At 36.1% G+C, this 19,153-nt stretch overlaps 1 protein-coding gene across 2 annotated transcripts in view; it reads right to left on the reverse strand.

The window, feature by feature from the left end:
• PREX2 (phosphatidylinositol-3,4,5-trisphosphate dependent Rac exchange factor 2) overlaps window positions 1–19,153 on the reverse strand; it is a 180,906-nt gene that overhangs the window by 68,081 nt on the left and 93,672 nt on the right. For both annotated transcript variants that reach the window (XM_055799729.1, XM_055799728.1), the window contains 6 exons: window positions 17,295–17,431; window positions 14,160–14,277; window positions 13,099–13,283; window positions 10,183–10,344; window positions 6,056–6,278; window positions 5,500–5,707 (listed from right to left, as the gene is read on the reverse strand). In XM_055799729.1, the coding sequence (XP_055655704.1) occupies window positions 5,500–5,707; window positions 6,056–6,278; window positions 10,183–10,344; window positions 13,099–13,283; window positions 14,160–14,277; window positions 17,295–17,431 (1,033 nt within the window). The remainder of the gene's footprint in view (window positions 1–5,499; window positions 5,708–6,055; window positions 6,279–10,182; window positions 10,345–13,098; window positions 13,284–14,159; window positions 14,278–17,294; window positions 17,432–19,153) is intronic.

A 19,153-nucleotide genomic window follows, 5' to 3' on the forward strand; every position in this document is an offset into this window, starting at 1 on the left:
ATCTATTTGAAACAAGAGAAGAAAGTAACACATTCTGCTGTTAAAAAGTGTAACCATGAAACCCATTAGCATTACTAAATGCTCAATCTTGCACAAAGGCAATGATTCTGGCTAGGGAAGAGATACAGAACATTCTTGAACACTTGAGGTCAAATTTTATATAAACATAACTGATTTTAAACATGAGCCATGTACTTTCAGCACAAATCAAGAAAACAAACCAAAGAAACTATATATCTGTGAAAAGCATGTATTTTCTCAATTACTACTGTACCAGACATCTCAGCCTGCATCACAACCTATTTCACTAAGGCATTTTAATACTCTGTATTAACATATCTGTGTATTCCCTGACATTCAAAGTGTCTAAACCAGGATCACTAGTAAAACTGATGATTAATCTACAAGCTTTTGTGATGAGCACAAAAGCAACATCCAGTCAAGAGGAGAGAACAGCGCAGACTTCTACATTTAGAACATGCACAAATACTGGAAGTAAAAGATTCATATTCTTGGGTGATTAACTCATATTGAGATGTTCTAATTTACTTTCAAGATCAGAACACCTATAATGGCCAATTGTTCTTTAATTCCTATTACTCAAACACTCCATTAGAATGATGTTTTCAAACTAGTATTTGGATTTGAAAGGCAGCATTTTTCTTGCAAAAATGACCTTCTAACAGCCTGAAATCAGAAGACACTGAATTAAGCTTTTTTTTCCTGTAAAACTTAGACAGAGTAGCAGGATTTTTTGTAGGAGCTGTCAGAATGGTCAACTAGCAAACTTTCTATCAAATACATGGCATGATTCAAACATACATTAGATCTTTTTGTTACACATAATTCTTACTTCTGAAGCGAAGCTACAGGAGATACGTATCTTGTGAACAAAATCGCTGCCCTAATTTTTATTAAAGGCTAGCATTCAGAATTCCTTCCTTTTATTTCTCACCACACATATTAGCATTAGCAACACAAGGAGGGGAATTCTGATTTTAAGGGTTTTAACACTTCAGCTTAATTTTGTGGGGGTCTGCCAGCTGAAGCAACTCATACTTAGCTTTTTCAGCTACAGTTACATCACTACTGAGCTACCAAATTTCTCTACTCTTTTGACAAAAATACTCTACCAGAAAACAACCGAAGGTGTTCTTGAAGTTTCTGGACTGAGAGCAGTGACTTTTTGCATACAAAACACAGATAAAGTGTTCAACACCATGTTCAACCATAACATTTTTAAGTATACACAAATAATTTCTGGACTCTCAGGAATGGAAAAAGTTTTTTATATATAAATAAAACCATATACTTTGGAAATACATATACAGAAACCATATACTTTGGAAATACGGTAGGTAGATTATCCCTATAATACTGTCTGTTGACTGTATAGCAATGAATACATACCTCAGATGGTATATCAAGCCTGGTCTCATTGAAATCAGACCCAACAGATGCTAACATAGGGTTTGGCATTAACTTGAGGGAGACAAGGATGGTAAGTAAAGCTTTTTAGCAAATCCTTTCATCATTTCTGCATAGCTTTCTCTGGCTAAGAGCTAACAAAAGATAGATATTTATCCTACATAAAGAAAAAGGATCTGAATTGTAACTACGATATACAAAAGGTATAATTTTACTGGACTTTAAACTCACTCATCCACTAGACAGACAACTTTTGGGCTTAACATGATGCCTTAACACTTCATACCAGCGTGAAATCACAACTCAGTTCTTCCCTATCACTTAAGTCACTGTATTTCACAGCACTGTTCAGTTTTGCTCTACCCACTAGGGCATACATGTTCTTGAATATATCCCAAGAAATGCAGACCTTAGAGAATCAGTTCTTCATAATTGTAAAACTCACTTTCTGAGTACAAAAATACAACAGAAGTTCAAAAAGGAATTAAACAAATTAATAGCAGATCATTCTAACAGTGCTCTTAAAACAAAAGGTCCATTCCAGAAAGACCTTGCAGCACTGCCTGCTGGAAGATGAGATGAGATAAGGACAAGGATTAATCTATACTTTCGTTTTTCCCTGTGTTCCTGTTACCATCCACTTCTAGAAAAACCAAAAGCAGCCTTTGGGCAGATCTATTCTGGTAACTTCTTGTGGATTTTGTTGTTGCAAGAAAATAATCAAGAGTAAGAAACAATCATAATGAACTGCAATTTCACCTCCTGAAAATATCTTCCCCTGAGTAATTATCTGTCAAGACACAGACTATTATATCCTCTTCTTTTGTGTGCCTGTTTAGTCACTGCTGCCAAGATCTCAGTAAAAGACTGATTAAGGTAGCTGGAGCTTTTCCTAAGGGAGCTTTTCACTTCTGCTCAGCAGGCAGGCTCTTTTTCTAAGGAAAAATTTTCTGCTGAACTACCATGAATGAAAGCTGGAACTCTGGATAACAGAGTTCTGGAGCTAGTAGTTCCTGAGGTCACTGCAGTGCTCTTTGAAACCCAGTTCAGGGAGTCTAAAACACACAAACCTAAACACGGATGCAAAAAAACCCACCAATGATCATGCTTAAAGAGACTTTTTTTTTTAAGTGGTCTTTTTCTTCTTAAATGCAGCAAATGCACATTTTCCTTGGAGATGGGTCTACCCAAAACAGTATTATCTTAGGTGTCTGTGTCTCATAGGAGAAATATGTGAGCAAGTAGTAACTAACTGCTAGAAATTCTCTGTAACTATGCAGAAAATTTCCATGAAACAGAGAAATTTAAATCTTGACCAAAAAAATTCACACATGTGGAATTAATCCTATATGCAACCCAAATCAACAGATTCCTAAAAATATGTTAGAAACAAATAAAACCTGCTAGGGTGAGTCAAAACATTAAAAATTGATAGCCACAGGCAGTAACAAAAAAACCCGCAACCTCTGAGCTGCTTTGTCTTTTCTGCACCCCACAGAGGCTCAGAAAGTGTTCAAGTCTCTTGTATACTCCCAACAGACATGTTTCCAAAACATAGGTGGGATAGACAGACTGCATGTGAAAGAGGCACCACATGGAACACAACTGGGAGGACTTATTTCTATATAATAACTAGCATCAATGGTGGGCATCTAGCAATGGTACTAAAGAAGTACTGGCGTACTATTAAACTATTTGAATGAGTCGTCAGTGGAACTTTAAGAGGCTACGAAAAGGGGATATATACCTTTTTGTGTGTGTATCTCTCTTTCCCTCTCCATCAGGACTGCATTTCTTATACAATGCAATCTCATCAATGAGCCATGACAAAAGTTATTATGAAGTTAATGTAGGAGTACACAACCTTCTCTTAGACATTCCCTTCCCATAATCCACAAGCTCTCACAGACCTGCTCTTCAGGTGAAGCACTTTTTTTCAGTTCATTTTCATTCACTAACAGACAGGAGAGGCTGGGCAGGTAACACTGCCCCATGATTCTGGGAGTTGAGAGAGAGACCATTACTGACCTCAACACAGAGCAGAAACACCTAGTAACATGGAGAGCAAAAGTTTTTCAACAGTACTGTTATAAAGGGTACCAAAGGTCCGTTATTCTATTATTCAATATCTTATAAATTTAGAATTGTGATGGCATGTTCATATTTTCTGTCCTGAGAAAATCGTAATAATGAGGATTGCTTATAATTATAAGCAATTCAGTAAAGACATCAATTTTATTGTTGCTATGTTGTAACAGAAAACAGAAGTTCTACAGTCTTCATAAAGTACAAGGATAGGTATGTTCAAGCATTTCCTCTAGCTGCCGAAGTACAAATATTTGTAATTAACACACGGCTGTTTGATTATCTTATCTTACTACTCTATCTTTTGTTTCTTAGTAATTCTAACTTTTCTCTCAATAATTAATTAGTAGTTGTAACTATGTTCTATTGTGATACACCACATACTGCTGAACTGCTCACACCCAGACAGTCCCAGCTTCCCTCTTCCCTGTTCAGCAACATTATGTAGGTCCCTCGGCTATCCTGTTTCCTGTATAGAACTGCTTTCCTCCACAGCAATAATGCACTGGCAGTCCACTCAAAGTCTGTGAGGAATAAAGTATGAAAAGTCTCAGTCTTACAAATAGCAAAAGGTAAAATTTGCTATATAAATCTGTGCACCTTATACAGAATCTGCTACAAGGTCAGTGTACAGGAAATTTATGACAGAAAAGAAAGTAAACCCTTATGTTTACTGTCACAACTGTGTGACTCTCAAAATTAACATATGTATGTATCTGTACACACAGCATATACATGTGTATGCGTGTATTTATTTACACATGTGTATGAAAGAAAGGTTCTGAAGTTCCTGTGCTTTTGCATCATGGGCTCAAGAGAATGGATAGGAAAGGTGTGGTAGACTGGGAACTGGAACTTCCCGAATTATTGATTCATCTTTCACATGTAATTTTCTGGCTTCCTTAAAGGAAGAGTGTCAACACAGGCTTTACAGTCAGTTATTTTTAAGTGCACCCAAGCACTGAAATTATCTTAAATTTAATTAACTGACTTCATATTCAGCATGATAATTAGCAGAACTACATAAAGGCACAGAAAACAATGTTTTCCGTAAAAAATCTGAGACCACTTACTCTCATTCCTATCGCAGTATGTAATACATTACAATTACTTACTACTGTGTAACTATTACATCATGTTACCACTAGAAAAGTACAAAAATTTCCCACTCTGAAGTAACTATGAAAGGATAAATGATTGTACAGTCTTCAAAATACCAGGAGAAGCAATGATATACCACTTTATCAAAGTGGAGATAATGAAAAATAGTCTTTTAAACCCCCAAAATTGTGTTATTTGTATTTTCAAATTTAGTAACTTCTGACATTTGCACTACATATGGAATTTTCCAAAACTGAAAGACCTATCACCCTTCTTCATCCTCATCCTGAGACAGTAAATAGCCCAGCAGTCTTACCTCACAAATGGAAAAGCAAGTTTTAAATCCTTGTCATGAATGAGGACAAACTGTGGTGAGACTCTGGGTCTCTGCATTCAAGTCAAGTATCCTCATCATTCAAAAGTGGCCCTCCCTAGATCCATAGTTCTTCATTAAGGCCAATTTGTTTCTGAAAAATGTCTAACAAACTAATAATCTTCCTATGGGTGAAAAATGCTTTACCTAAAAGTTTATCTTCGGGACTATTCTCTTCAGTACCTGAAGAGTTCAAAAAAAGCTGTTTCTGTACCTCTGCCCTTTGTTCCCATTCCTAGTGAAATTACAGATGTCGTGTGGGTCTCATATTTCTCTCATTTTAAAACAATTAGCATTTCCACGTTTTAGACAAAAGCTACAAACTAAAGTGGGAAAAAATCAGGGACACTGGGAAAAGCAACAAAATATAATATTACCTACACGTAAATTCTTTACCTTCAATTATAGCTGAAGTCAACATTGGCCTCACACTACGCAAAAAGGACACCCAGGTTTACCAGTATCTTCAATGAAAAAATTAAAGGCAGGTCCAGATGGTAACATTTACTTACTCGTCTATTTGACAGACACATGTTTCCACCTCTTTCAGTGCAGCTTGTAATTTGAACAGCAACTTTTGATAGACATCTTGTGTTTCTAAATCTTCTTCTTTTAAGAGGTACCTCAGACCATGGCCCTCTTGCTGGCCAAGAGACTGTCCTGAAGGAGCAGCCATAGTAGTAATGGTATGTTGGACATAAATCATGGGATTCAGTTTACCTGGGAATAATCCAAAGAGGTTACAACATTAACTTTTTTTCAACATACTTTTTGAAATTAGTAGAAAACCTAACAAACATTGAAATACTGTCTTGCTTAAAACTTCATATATTTAATTTTGCATTTCATTTTGCATATCAAAGTCAAGTTACTTGAGGGAAAATTATTGTGGATTTATGACTACTTTTTATTATGCTTTAAAAATAAACCTAAAGTATTATACTAGAGGAATTTCATAAAGCCATGTCTTTAGTTTTAATATTTGGGACATAAACCTAAACCAGTTACCTCTTAAGGCTGTATTATCTGAAGCACCAGCAGTAGCTCTTTCAAGCTCAACTGACTTACCTTGATCAGTGCCTTTGTTTTCCTTTTCATGGGAAAAATGTTTTCTGCTGTCTAATTGTACACCAAAGGCACTACCAAGGGAAGTTAAGGTTTTAGGGTAAGACACTTCCATCACATTGATGTGGCAATTGGTTGGACAGAAATCACTGCTGTGAAGTGGTGAAATCTTTGACTTAGCTTGTTTGAAGGTAGGCCAAGCTCTGTTTTTTAATACTCTTGAAAACTGGAAGTGAGAAAGAAAACAAAATTTTTATTAACAGCTTAGGATGCATCAGTACTTGGTTGACAAAACTTGTGTACCTGAAGAGAAAACAAAAGTTTAGTGTATTCCAGGCATCCTTGACTTCAGATGGCTTGACTTCATGATTTCCATCTTTACAAGAGAAAGAAAAATATTTTTCATTTTCTATTTTTGAGGGGGGTTGAAGTAAATTATATTTACAAATGTAAACAGCCTTGTAAAAAGGAGACAGAATTTATTTCCCTTGCAATGTAATAAAATATTGTGTCCCCCTGGGAAGAAAGATTGGAAATGCTCTATGATCCAGTGCTGTACTACACATGACATTTATAAACACCTGCTGACATAGATGTTTTCAAGTCAATGTCTTGCAAAAAAATCTGATTTTTTTGCCTGAAGCTGTAATAAAGACAGAATCGGAAGCCATGAATTACGAATTTCATATTCAGGAAGGATGAAGTCCATGCTAATGGTTCCCTGGGCTGCATTAGGAGAGGTGCTGCCAGCAGGTGGAGAAAGGTGATACTGCTCCTCTAACTCAGCACTGGTGAGGCCACACCTGGTGTACAATGTCCCATTCTGGGCTTCCCAGAAGTAGACAGGCATGGACATACTTGAGAGTCTCCAGCAAAGGGCCACAAGATGATTAAGGGAATGGAGCATCTCCCATAAGAAAAGGCTGATAGAGCTGGAACTGTTCTGCCCGAGAAAAGAAGGCTCAGGGGGATCTCATCAATGTGTTCAAAAACCTGAAGGGAGGATGCAAAGATGATGGATCCAGGCTCTTTTCAATGGTGCCCAGTGACAGGACCAGAGGCAATGGGTACAAATCAAAACACAGCTGTTTCCTCTGAACATCAGGAAACAATTTTTCACTGTGAGGGTGACTAAGCACTTGCACAGCTTGGCCAGAGCAGTTGTCAGACCTCTCTCCTTGGAGATACTCAAAAGCCATCTGGACACGGTACTGGGCAACCATCTCTAGGTGGTCCCACTTGAACAGGGGGGTTGGACAATACCTCCAGAGGTCCCTTCCAACCTCACCTATTCTGTGATTTTGAATGATTCTGTGAAGCTGATAAACACTGGATCATAAAAACCGCAAACACCATTTACAGACTTTGCTAGTCCACCACTTCTTCTCTCACCTATGTATCAGTTCAGCAATTATGAAAATTCCCACCCCCCACCCTACACACACACACACACACACATTTTATGGTCTAATTCTAATGCAGTGCTTTTGTATCTTTTTCACTATAACACCTGAAATTTTGTACACACTCTTGAACAGGCTTGGAGGTTTTTGGTTTTTAAGATGAGATATGTCAACCCAAAATGGCTAAGACTAAACCATACTAAGTTTGGACATTCAGAAAATACACCCACTTCAGAATCCTAAAAGTCATGAGATTGAGCTCTCCCATCAGAAAAGAGACTTGTCAGTCACAAGTAGGATTTTTGTCTAAACATGTCCTTTTCCCCTTTCCAGTGCAGTTTGTGGTTAGGGGAGGATTTTTTCTGGAAAAGACATAATCAGTTCAAAGGCCCCGTTATTTTAATCACCCTGTCTCTCCAGTCAAAATACTGCGCAGACCTACCTCAGCTATGGAGCATAGATCATGCATAAGAATAGTTTCAAAGTTAACTTGCAAAGTTCCTTCCCTAATAAATGTCAGTACAAATTCAATCAGTCAAGTTTTGACTAACACTTCAGTTGAACAAAGGTATGTCCCTTCTGAGTAATAAAAGGTTTTTGTGCTGGGATGTAAATTTTTGTTTGTTTTGGTGTCATATTACTCCAGCCAGATGAACATTTGACTGATTAATTACATTTAAATCTTTATATCAGAACAAGATCTGGAAGATTACAAGAAATCCAATTATGGAATTACTTGAAGGCTGAAGAATGTACAAATAGTTAAGAAGGGCACTAAGGACATTCAATGATGAAAATGTTCCTGCAAGCAGTACATATTTCACATCTCAATCTCCCACACATCCTGCTCCAGAGAGACCGAATGCCTGGCTACAATTTAATCAGGTCATAAGTCAGGCCCAAAATTCTTTTCATATATGTGTTGAGAAACATCTGGGACTCATGGCCCTGGACTTGAGATCTATTATGAGCAAAATGTTCTGATAATAATAATAGTAGGAACTGCAGAAATCTGCAGAGTTTCTATTTATAGAATTTGAACTTTCACAGTGAAACCAGCAGCCAAGCTGGGCTCAGGCACTCCAGAACTCTCCTGTAACTATGGTTACCTTTACTTTGCCAAGAAAATGACATACCTATTCCTGAAATTCACTTGTGTTTACTAATTGTCATTAAGAGCTGTAACTGTGAAACTACTGATTTTTGAGAAGATGAGCTTGAAAGTGCAGTTTATATCAGCAATATCTGCTTCTAAACAGTATAAGCTCTACAAAAACTTCCCTGAGGCTGTCCATTTCATATCCAGCATAACACAACAAAATTTCATTTATTGCCTTGGCCTCCAGTAAAGAGATTATATATCGTGCTCAATATTTTTGCTACAGAAAAGGTATAAACCACCTACATGTTACTCAAACTCTAAATACATTATTATTAATGTTAAGACTAACTAGTTTATTATTTTTTTTAAAAATATATTGATTTGTAATCAAATTGAAACCACAGAGGTTTATAATTCAGGCAAACAAGAGAGAATGAATGTTTGGTAATGCAGTATTAATATGTTTTTGATGTCCCCTTCAGTGACTCCTCAGTTTATTCCATTTCCTGTCCAAGAGCACCCTGAAAAGTCTTTGGAAAGCTGCTTTTTTGCCTTCATCCTACTGATGTTTTCCTTATAGTTTTCCCTCCTTTTCCTTTGAAAACCAAGAAAACAGTATCTGCTCTTTTCCATGCAACTTGTAGAATGGTGTGAATTCTACACTGAACCTCTTTTTCCTTTTCTTTTTCTGTTTTTCTTTACAATTTTTTGCATATTAACTCTCAGGACAGACCAGTTTGTAAATGTTCCAGCTGAGATCCCCAACTGAGATAAGACTGGGCAGAGCCAGTTCTATGTAGCCATTCTGGGCCTATTTCAAACTAGCTCCAAACTCCCAAGGCTTAGGTTGTTTGGGAGAGGAACCAGAAGCCAGGGTGAGAAATTAAGTTTCCATTAACAAATTGGCAAATGGTTGATTCATTTATGCCCTGCTCAGATATACAACTATAGAGAAATACACCGACAGCAACTCGAGGTCATACTCTGGGTTATTTATTAATTCACATCTCATTAATTTAGATTTCGAGTGTATGAAAGTCAGCACCTTCTTTTTTCCATGCTATCATGTTTTATTAACCCAAGTTAATCTAACAATTTACAGAGCTATTACTGTTAACAGTAATGCTAGAAAAAGTCGTACCAATTAGAAGGGCATAGAAGATGAATAAAAGGGCAACAATTTGTTATTTAAAATTAAGATGCATTAGAAGGAAAAAAAAAGTTTGCTGTTATTGCTTCATTTTTAGTTAACATCTGCAAATTCACTAGAGTATTGGTTTAAGACATTTACAAGAATGCTGGGCCTTTTGTGGGAAATATGCAGTTGATTGTATCTAAAACTGAACACAGTAAACAAGAAAGGATACAATCTACCCAGTGACTAAAAAAAGGGATCATAAAGATCATAAAGAGCACAGTTTGAACACAGTTTATGCAATTACTCAGTTTAAGCAGTCACACCTCAAAATAGCTAAACTCTCAGCTATATTTTTGCCATTGCAATAGACATTTTTAATATTCAAACATTCAGTATGTTTGATCTCTAAACGTCCAAACTGTACCACATTCCCCTGTTTTTCCCTTAAAAGACCAATATCAACAAGGTTAGGACATGTCGGTCATACCTTTTTATAACTAGAGATTCTTCGGTAGATATGCTCAATTTTCTCACTGCAAATGACACTGAATTTACTTTGAAGCTCAGTGGGGATCACTTCGTTTAAGGAATTGAGGCTGTTGCAATTCTGCACAAAATGTTCATCACTTTTTGCCAGTGCTTCAAGAATCTAAGACAATAGAAACAAGAGCAGTACGTTATGAAATATGATGTTTAGGATAACCTCTTAACCCCTTACTTATAATCCCTTACAATTAAAGCTGAAAAGCGTGATAACCAGTTGCCTTTTAACATTACAGGCAATGCTGCATAACAACAATTAATGAAACTTGGGAAGCAAACATTTTTTTTAAATCTATCTCCTGCAGAAGTTATACACATAATAACTACTTTTATTTGGCTTCTCATGACATTGTCTGATAATGGGTTTACTACTAATTTACTACTAATGTAACCATTATAGCTCCTCCGAAATACATTGTCTGCTGTATTTTCTTGAACAGCACACGTTGCAAAGCTGATATATTAATTCATTACTTGTAGCAAAACTTTGGTCTGGCAGTATAAGCAATACTAACACGTTGAAAAAGCATGCAAGAAAACTGAGTGCTATCCTTTTGTACATTCTGCATATATAAACAGGAAACAGAATAAGCTATACTGCCCAGCAAAGACTGAAGTCTTGCTATGATGGAAATAGAGCCAGCAAGTGATGGTGATAGAAAACTGAGGAAAAAAAGGCATGTTGCAGAGATGAGGGTAGTATATAGCCCTTTTTTTGGAGTCAGATTTACATTTCAAGCATTGAAATTTGTGTTGGGGAACTTGGGAGATGCTGGTTGGGTCCAACTCTGAAGATTGGTTTGAAAAAACACCCCAAAATGGCTTTCTAAGAAAGGCACCCAAAATCCATATTAAGGCACCTAAATAAGGAAAGGCTCACATTTTAGAGATACTCAAAGAAGTGTGGACAAACAACACATACAGTATTAATCTATCATGAGACTCATGTCTGTAAGTCACTTCTGCTACAGTTCATTATTACACTATTCACGATCACAGATAGAATATATGATTTATAAGCTGGACCGAGGAGTTTTGAAAAAAATGACAACATACAGAGATTTTGGAGTGCAAAACCTGAAGTTTTTAAGATGTCACAGATTATAAATGACTAGTTCCTGAGAAATTTTTTTCTACAGGTCCCCAGCAGGATGAATTAAGCCTTTAACTCTTCTGCTACAGTGTTCAATTACTCTACTAAAACCCCGCAGTCACTTTGGTCATACTTTTAAGCTTCCTTTATGTCAGGTTTAATCAATAATACAAATTCAAATAATTCAAGTGAGGTTTTTTGCAGCTGTGCATTAAAATAAGTGCATTCAAACCCAGTAACTTTTGCAGCACAAGTTTGCATACTTTCTCGTCATAATAATTAACACAAAGATTTGCACAGTATAGGAAAGCAGGGCAGGATTACTTCATTGCCTAATGCCAAGCAGCAACAAATACACACCATAGAGAGAAGGAAGCATATGGAGAGAAGCATAAGACCCCACTGAACATACAGAGAAGTTTATGCTTACATCATTTAAAACCATTTGCATTGATGAAGTGCTATGACACTTTTTATTATTGCCTTTGAGTTAAGGGACCTGATTTTTCTACCACTGGACCTTTTGTAGTCATTTAGACCACTATCACTTGATATAAACACTACATTATTCTAACACAGTCACATTACATCTCCTTATTGTTTTCTAATAGTTTCTAAATATTTAATTAGTCAGCCTAATCACTAAGGGTGATGACACTGCATTATTTAAGGCCACAATCAGTGTTCTGGAAGTACTCCTTCACTTAACTACTCTATATACAAGAATGGAAAAGTATTTCATAAGCAGTTAGAAAGTAGTAACTTAAAAAATTTATATGAAATTGTAATTACAGCAAGAATTAACATCTTTAAGGCCAACGACCTGAAGCATTGACTAGACCAGCTCTAGCAAATCTTGCGATGCTGGTTCAAGAAGTTACTCCCCTGTCTATCAACCTGACTGGCTCCAAAGTGAAGTCAGGGAAAAGAAACCTTTGCCCATGTCTCAGTCATTTCAGTAAAATATCAGTACTTTAGTTTACACTTCTGATGGAAATATCAACAGAAAAAGAAATTTGCAGGGATCAATACACTCTCCAAAAGTAAAGAAAAAGGGCTTTCATACTTTTATTAATTGTGCTTTGCTAGCATGCGTATGTGTGTGAAAAGATGAAAACAAACTTAGTAAGAGAGCTGTATTACTACAATATTTGTCAATCTGACCCAGACAGTATTATATATATACAAAATTTCACATCCCATTCACAGCAATCACAGATTTTACTATTTGGAATATTCACAAAATAAAAACTCCAAAGTAAATTTTAAAGTTGCACTTTTTCTTCCTCTGTGATTTTGCACCTGTATGTACAGCTTTATTTTACTTTCAAACACAGAAAAGACAGAGCTTGTGCTACTCCTCCTACTGAAACAAATTTTAAAAGTTGAACATGCAATCCTGATGAGATTAAGTAACTTTTGGAAACTATAGCCTACTTTCACCAAGTTATGACATATCAGTGAGTCTATGACTTTCTTTCAAGTTTTCTTTGATAATTAAGAAAAAAGGGAGGGGGGCAGGAGGAACAGAAGACCTTAAAGTTCTTTTATATTTTTTCCAGTTTAGAGGCTCAATTTTTAACCACGCCATAACTTAGTTTGCTTCCTGGATGCACAATCATTCTCCAAAATGTCAAAGGTATAAAGGTGACCAATTGTAAGATACTAAATAAAATACATATAAACCTAAGAATAAGCAAGAGACAGATGTCAGTCCATTGGTATTAAGCATAGTAAGAATTAATACATATAAAAATTGCTTCATACCTTTGCAGTCAAGCTGAAAAATCCTTTTGGTTCAATCATTTTTTCTAACACATGGCACTTTATTCCAGCTGTGCTGTCATACTCATAAACCACCCCATACTCCAGATGAACATTGTCAACAGTGAGACTCACATGATCCTTCTTCCCGTCAATTATTGCCATAGTGTTAAATTTGTCAATTACCTCTAGAATAAAGAAAATAACACAAATCAGTTGAGGAGGGCTGGTCATTAAACAAACTGAAAAGGACACAGGCAAACATTCTAGTAACAGGTATACTCTGATCATTCTATTTAAAAATGCTCATCAAAAAACCTACCTACCAGCTGAATAATTTAAAAATCAGAACACCAGTGGGTTTATGGATGTTAAAATACTAGATTGCTAAAAAGGCATGAACAGACAAGTCACAGTAGTCCCTCTTTAGAAACAGTTATTGAAGGGACTAATTTAATTTCATTTATAATCCAGAAACATTAAAAAAAAAAAAAACAACCAAAAAAAGGGAAAACTAAGAACTTTAAATAAACTAGAAGAAAATTACCATGAAAAAACTGTCAACATTCAGAAATGAAATCACAGTATCAGCATTTACCCAGAGAACATAAATACAGTTCACGTTAACTGTCGCTTTAATTACCATGATGCATGAGTGCAGCTTTATCTAAATGTTAATTGCCTGAAAATAATCTGAAGGATAACTGATCTGTTATTTCTTGTGCAGTAGTGACTAATGCATCTAATTTAGCCTTAAATGATTACCAGTAGTGAAAACAGATTAGGTAATTCCTAGGATTATGCATCCTATGAATGAAAATTGAACAGATTTTCCCGAAAGTGCTCACAGAAGCTTTTTCTCAAAATGGGAAATATAATAATTTTTAGAGAATGGCAAATTAAATTTACATGTTTAGAATGCATGAAAAAGCAAATCATTATGTAAAATGCACCTTACAGTCTGCTTGCAACTTCCTCTCTGAAAACAAAACTACTGCTTGTATTTTTCTTGCTACTACACAAACGTTCTGATCAACAACAAAATCAAAACAAGCATCACATACCTTCCACTTTGCAGTCAAAGGCATCTCCTCCATCATCTCCAGAGGGCTTGGTGTTTGTTTTCTGAAGATCTTCCTGTGCACTTTCAATGCTGTTGTAAACCCACTGTATAGAATCTTGCTAAAAATACCAAACAAAAAAAAGACAGCTAGGAAAAACTTTGCAAGTACAATTGGTAGCAACTTATTTCATTGCTCTCAAACATGAAATATTTGCTTTAATTCCCTGATTATTACTAGCTTTACTGCCTTCTGAGCTCCAAGTTTATAACCATTTTTTTAAAACTACAGATAATTTTGGTGTTCTCCAAAACCATCTGAGGTATTTTGTCAGCTTTTTATTTCAGAATGTACTATCATGAGACAATATGAGGTCTGTGATACCATGACATCCATCAGTTTCATGTCTCTGCCAAATACAATATAAGGCATTTCAAATCAAACTGCACATTGAAAAGTATTTGAGACAAGAAGTTGTGAAGAAATAAAGAGAACCGATTTTTGTCTTGCTAAATCTGCTGTGCATCTACCGAACAAAGATCTGCTGTGTCCAGTTAATCTATCACCCATGTGCCACTGGCAAGAAAAATACACACTACAGCTTTCATTACTTATACTTGCCTTTACTACAGTTATTTTACTAGATGTTCCTTATTTTTGCCCCAGCTTAGCAAAACCCCCAAAAAAGACAGAATCACAGGCCCTGGAAATCCTGCATCTCATGCAACTGAGTGACACATGAGCACAGAAATAGTGACTTGGTCATACAACCTATAAAGAAGCCACACATATGCCTTAGATCTTGTTTTCCCCCCTTAGTTACTCAGCCACACGCCCATCATATCCTTGTGGAAGGGCCTATCAAGCATGCCATCTCCAGACTACTTCTTCTCTTACCCTTACCCTTCAAAAGCAGCTTAGCAGTCAGCTTATCACTCCCTCTCCAACAGCTACAGCAGAATAAATGGCATGACTATGACTAATCCTAATTCACAGACTTTAAAAAGTTGTTTGTGGAAGAGTTCAAAGTTAAGCAATGATAGCAAAAGTTTAAGCCAAATGTTACAATTGTCACGCAAAATCCCAAGCACATCTGATTATGCTTCTCTAACATACAATATTCAGCTGCTATCTTTGCCCCATTAATCATAGATAACTATATTTTTGTATGACTAAGATACTGTTTCCTAAATTCATCCATGCTCTACTTTTCACTCAATGGCACTGAACTTATTTGATCTTAGTATGACCTAATAGAAGGAGTAACAACTTAAACTGGTAGTCTGTTTCTCCAAATTTAACAGAAGACAGAATGCAGTATGATTTGGAGCAATGGTCTCCAAAACCATTACAGAGGCACAAACTAAGCATAAAATTGTCACAGCATGATGAGTATCACTGCAAAGAAATTGTAATTCTAAGAAGTAAAATCTGCTTTCAATTTTCTTTTTCCAGACAAGACAGAAATAATATAAACACTGTCCAAAAGAAGTTACTCAGTTATTCACACTGCAAGAATCTGAAATGAAACTTCATGCTCCAGGCAATCAGGAAGAGTCCTCACCCTGAGAAGTGGAATATGCAGGAAACAGAAAAAGTTCTCTTTCAATTATGCAATTGCCAATGACAGGAGAGACTGAAATATTAAATTGATATTAATTAAATAAGCTAATGCACTGTACTTACAAAATAGGAGAAATCCATAATCATCTTCCCAATAATTAAAAACTCAAACTTCTGAATAGGAAATGAAATTTCAGCTGTCTTGACACCCATGGGAAAACTGCCATCTATTTCAGTCTAGACACTTCTCCCATAGCATTTGATAGCACTACATCCTAAATGAAGTTTTTCTTGTCAGTCTGAGGGATTTTAGTTATTTGTGATCTGCTGAATTGTGATAGCTGCTTTTTAAGATTGAAATAAATACTCTGTATAGGAAAAAGTGTTAAATACTCCAACATATTACACAAGTGGATTAAAAAAACAAAGTAATTTTGCATGTCAAGGCATTCATGCCAGCCAACATTAATCAGTCCTCTCTGGTTGTCACTAATCCCTATAGGAACTCTACAGCTGCACTCAGAGAGAACACACCTGCTATAAAGAATTTAACTTATCTATTATTCTAGCCAGTTATGCTACTAGTGCACAAAACACCCTCTCTTTACTAGAGTGCATCTTCCTTTAAAGAATAGGTGGGCTTGATCTTAATATGGTATGTAACAACTTAAATTCTGTATTAGAGTTTAACCACAAATGTCCAAACACTTCCATAAAGACTGTATTTGCATGACACAGTTCTAACTACCTCTTGTAATTCTTATCTCATATCTATGCAGTTGGTGTGGGAGAAGGATTTCACTCTTGATTTTAATTGGATTTTTCTTCTCAATTAACATGTACTGGAAGCATTTGTGAAGTTAATTAATGATACTGAATCACAGTTCATGAAAAATTTGCAGGAACTTGGAAAAATTACATTACAGAATCCAGCTGGTTTTGTTTTCTTCTTAAATTTTTTGCCTTGGGATCCTGAGATTTTCTCCTAAACTAACGTGAAAAAGATAACAAAAACTGCATGTATGTATTAAAAAAAAAGATAAATTTTGAGTCCTTGAATGTATGTTTGTTCCCAAGATTGGGATGCAATGGGAAGACAGAGACTTTTATAGGTGGAATATGTGCACTCTGCTATGTGCTGAAGTGTTACAAAATCCTGGAAGAAGATCAGCTTTTTTTGCATTGCATTCTCCTGCTGCTGAGCTGGCAGAGAGCTGTGTAAATCCCTCTCCATCACGATGAGAATATACCTCATAATGCTTTCTGCACAGAACTGCAGAAACACTTGAAATAATCCTTTAAAAATACCATATGAGAAAAAAAAGAGCTGTAGCTTTATATTTATTTCAATGGAGAAATTAAATAGACCTCGAACATCAGCAATATATTGAGCAATCTTTAACTTCGCTACTTCAACTGGCCTCCCTTCACTTTTATTCACCACTCCTTTCCCCTCATCCCATTCAAACACAACAGATGTGGACAAAGATAGAGAGTACGCTGTTTACTTTGACAAAAAAAAAAAAAAAAAAAAAAAAAAAGAAGAAAATCTGCAAGGGTATGAATGAGACATACCTGCATTGGCCGTCTGTACTTCCTGCAAGCCGTGACATGAGCGATAACACTTGCATGAGTCTCTTTGCTAACATTAATTCCATTCACTTTGATTATGCATTGGCCAGGATGAAGACCTGCTGCAGCTGCCACCGTTCCTATTAAATAAACCCACACAGATAACAGACTTCTTTTCCTAAACATCTCCTTTAGAGCTTTCAGTCCAAAAGCCTGATTTAAAAATCAGAATCTGCTCTCACTGACTCTTACTTAGTTCCTCTGACCACAGGATGCTTCTGCAGTCAGCTAGACTCCAAGAAAATGGAGTTCCCCAGCAGATGATTCCATAAAAAGAGATCACACTTTTTTCTAAAGGCTGTTTAATAAAACAAATGTCGATTAGTGATACGACAGTGTGGAAATTCCGTCTTAAAGAAAATGATTTTAAAAGGATAAAAAGGCTCCAGCTTGAAACGACAGTGTGGAAATTCTGTCTTAAAGAAAAGGATTTTAAAAGGATAAAAAGGCTCCAGCTTGAAACTCACTAATTATAACATAGACCACTTTTATTGTGATTTTTTTTTATATGCCGCAAGCTTATGAGCATCTTGACTACTTTAGATGTCTGTGTTTTAAATATAAAACAGCAGCTTTCTGATAATCCATAAAGTATCACAGCATACTAGTGTTTCTTGTTAAACACTAAGCAAAATACCCAAATCCAAAGCATTCCCAAGGATCTTGTTCTTATTTTAATCTTTTTACCAACTCTTTTATAACAGAGTGCTTTACGGATTTATTCAAAATACGCAAAGATAATCAAGTAAGAGATCTCAATTTTTTTGTTTGTTTTGTTTGAGAAAAAAAAAAACAACAACACCAAAACTTTCTCTTTGAGCAACATAAATTAGACGGTTTGACAATTTATTTTCACACTGGAATAACCACCTTGGGAAAATCTTCTATGCATTGAATAGGTACTACGAAAATAGCAGCTGTCTCCAGGTCTTTTCAGTGTGACTCAAGCCCAGTCTTGAAAGACAGCCTGTTGGAGTATGGCCTTAGTTCCAGCTACCTGAACATTCTCTATTGCCTAGAGACTGCAAGGCAGAGATGCAGAAGCTAGCTCCTGTAAAAGAAAAGGCTAGACTGAATTTGCAGGGCTGACAAATAGAAAGCTTGTCATGACTTGTCAGCTGAGCAGACTTGACAAGGAAATAGCTTAAATAATATACCTGGATTTCCTTCATTTTAGGTACTATCAGGTTAGATGAGAGCTGCATTTTAAATGCAGTATCAAAGAAAGTCTTTGGAAATTACACCATTACGAGCTATTGATCGCTTCCCAAAAAAAGATTTAAAAATAAACGTTTAAATAGGCCTTATTACATCTCTCTCTCTCCAAAAAAAAACATACCATTTCTTCAAAAAACTCAAGGTCCCAATTCAGCAAAGTATTTAAGCATATGCTTAAAATCTTTCAGGTTTAGCAAACCACACAAGCAAGCACTTACATATTGTTGAGGCTAATTGGAATAAAGTATGTACTTAATGAATAAGGATAGGCAGTTGAATTGAGATCCAGGTGCAGAAACAATTATCACATCAGCTCAACAGTCTGTGGTTTATTACTTTCTCTTGAAAACCTAATTTCTGGCACCACAGCCTAGAAAAAGAGTCATCAGCTTTGTTCAAATCTAGCTGCTTTGCAGATCTGTTCACTTTAAATTCCTCAATTACAAAAGGGAGGGGGGAGGGGGGGAAGACAAAACTGCCCCACAATAGCTGAAAATACAGTGTTAGTTGGCTCCACCGCTAACGACATGTGACAGCAACAAAGAATGCTTCTTTGCAGAAGGACTTTTATTGCTAGTGTACCA

The sequence above is a fragment of the Falco peregrinus genome, chromosome 3 (genome assembly GCF_023634155.1).
Source record: "Falco peregrinus isolate bFalPer1 chromosome 3, bFalPer1.pri, whole genome shotgun sequence".
Classification (NCBI taxonomy): Eukaryota; Metazoa; Chordata; class Aves; order Falconiformes; family Falconidae; genus Falco; species Falco peregrinus.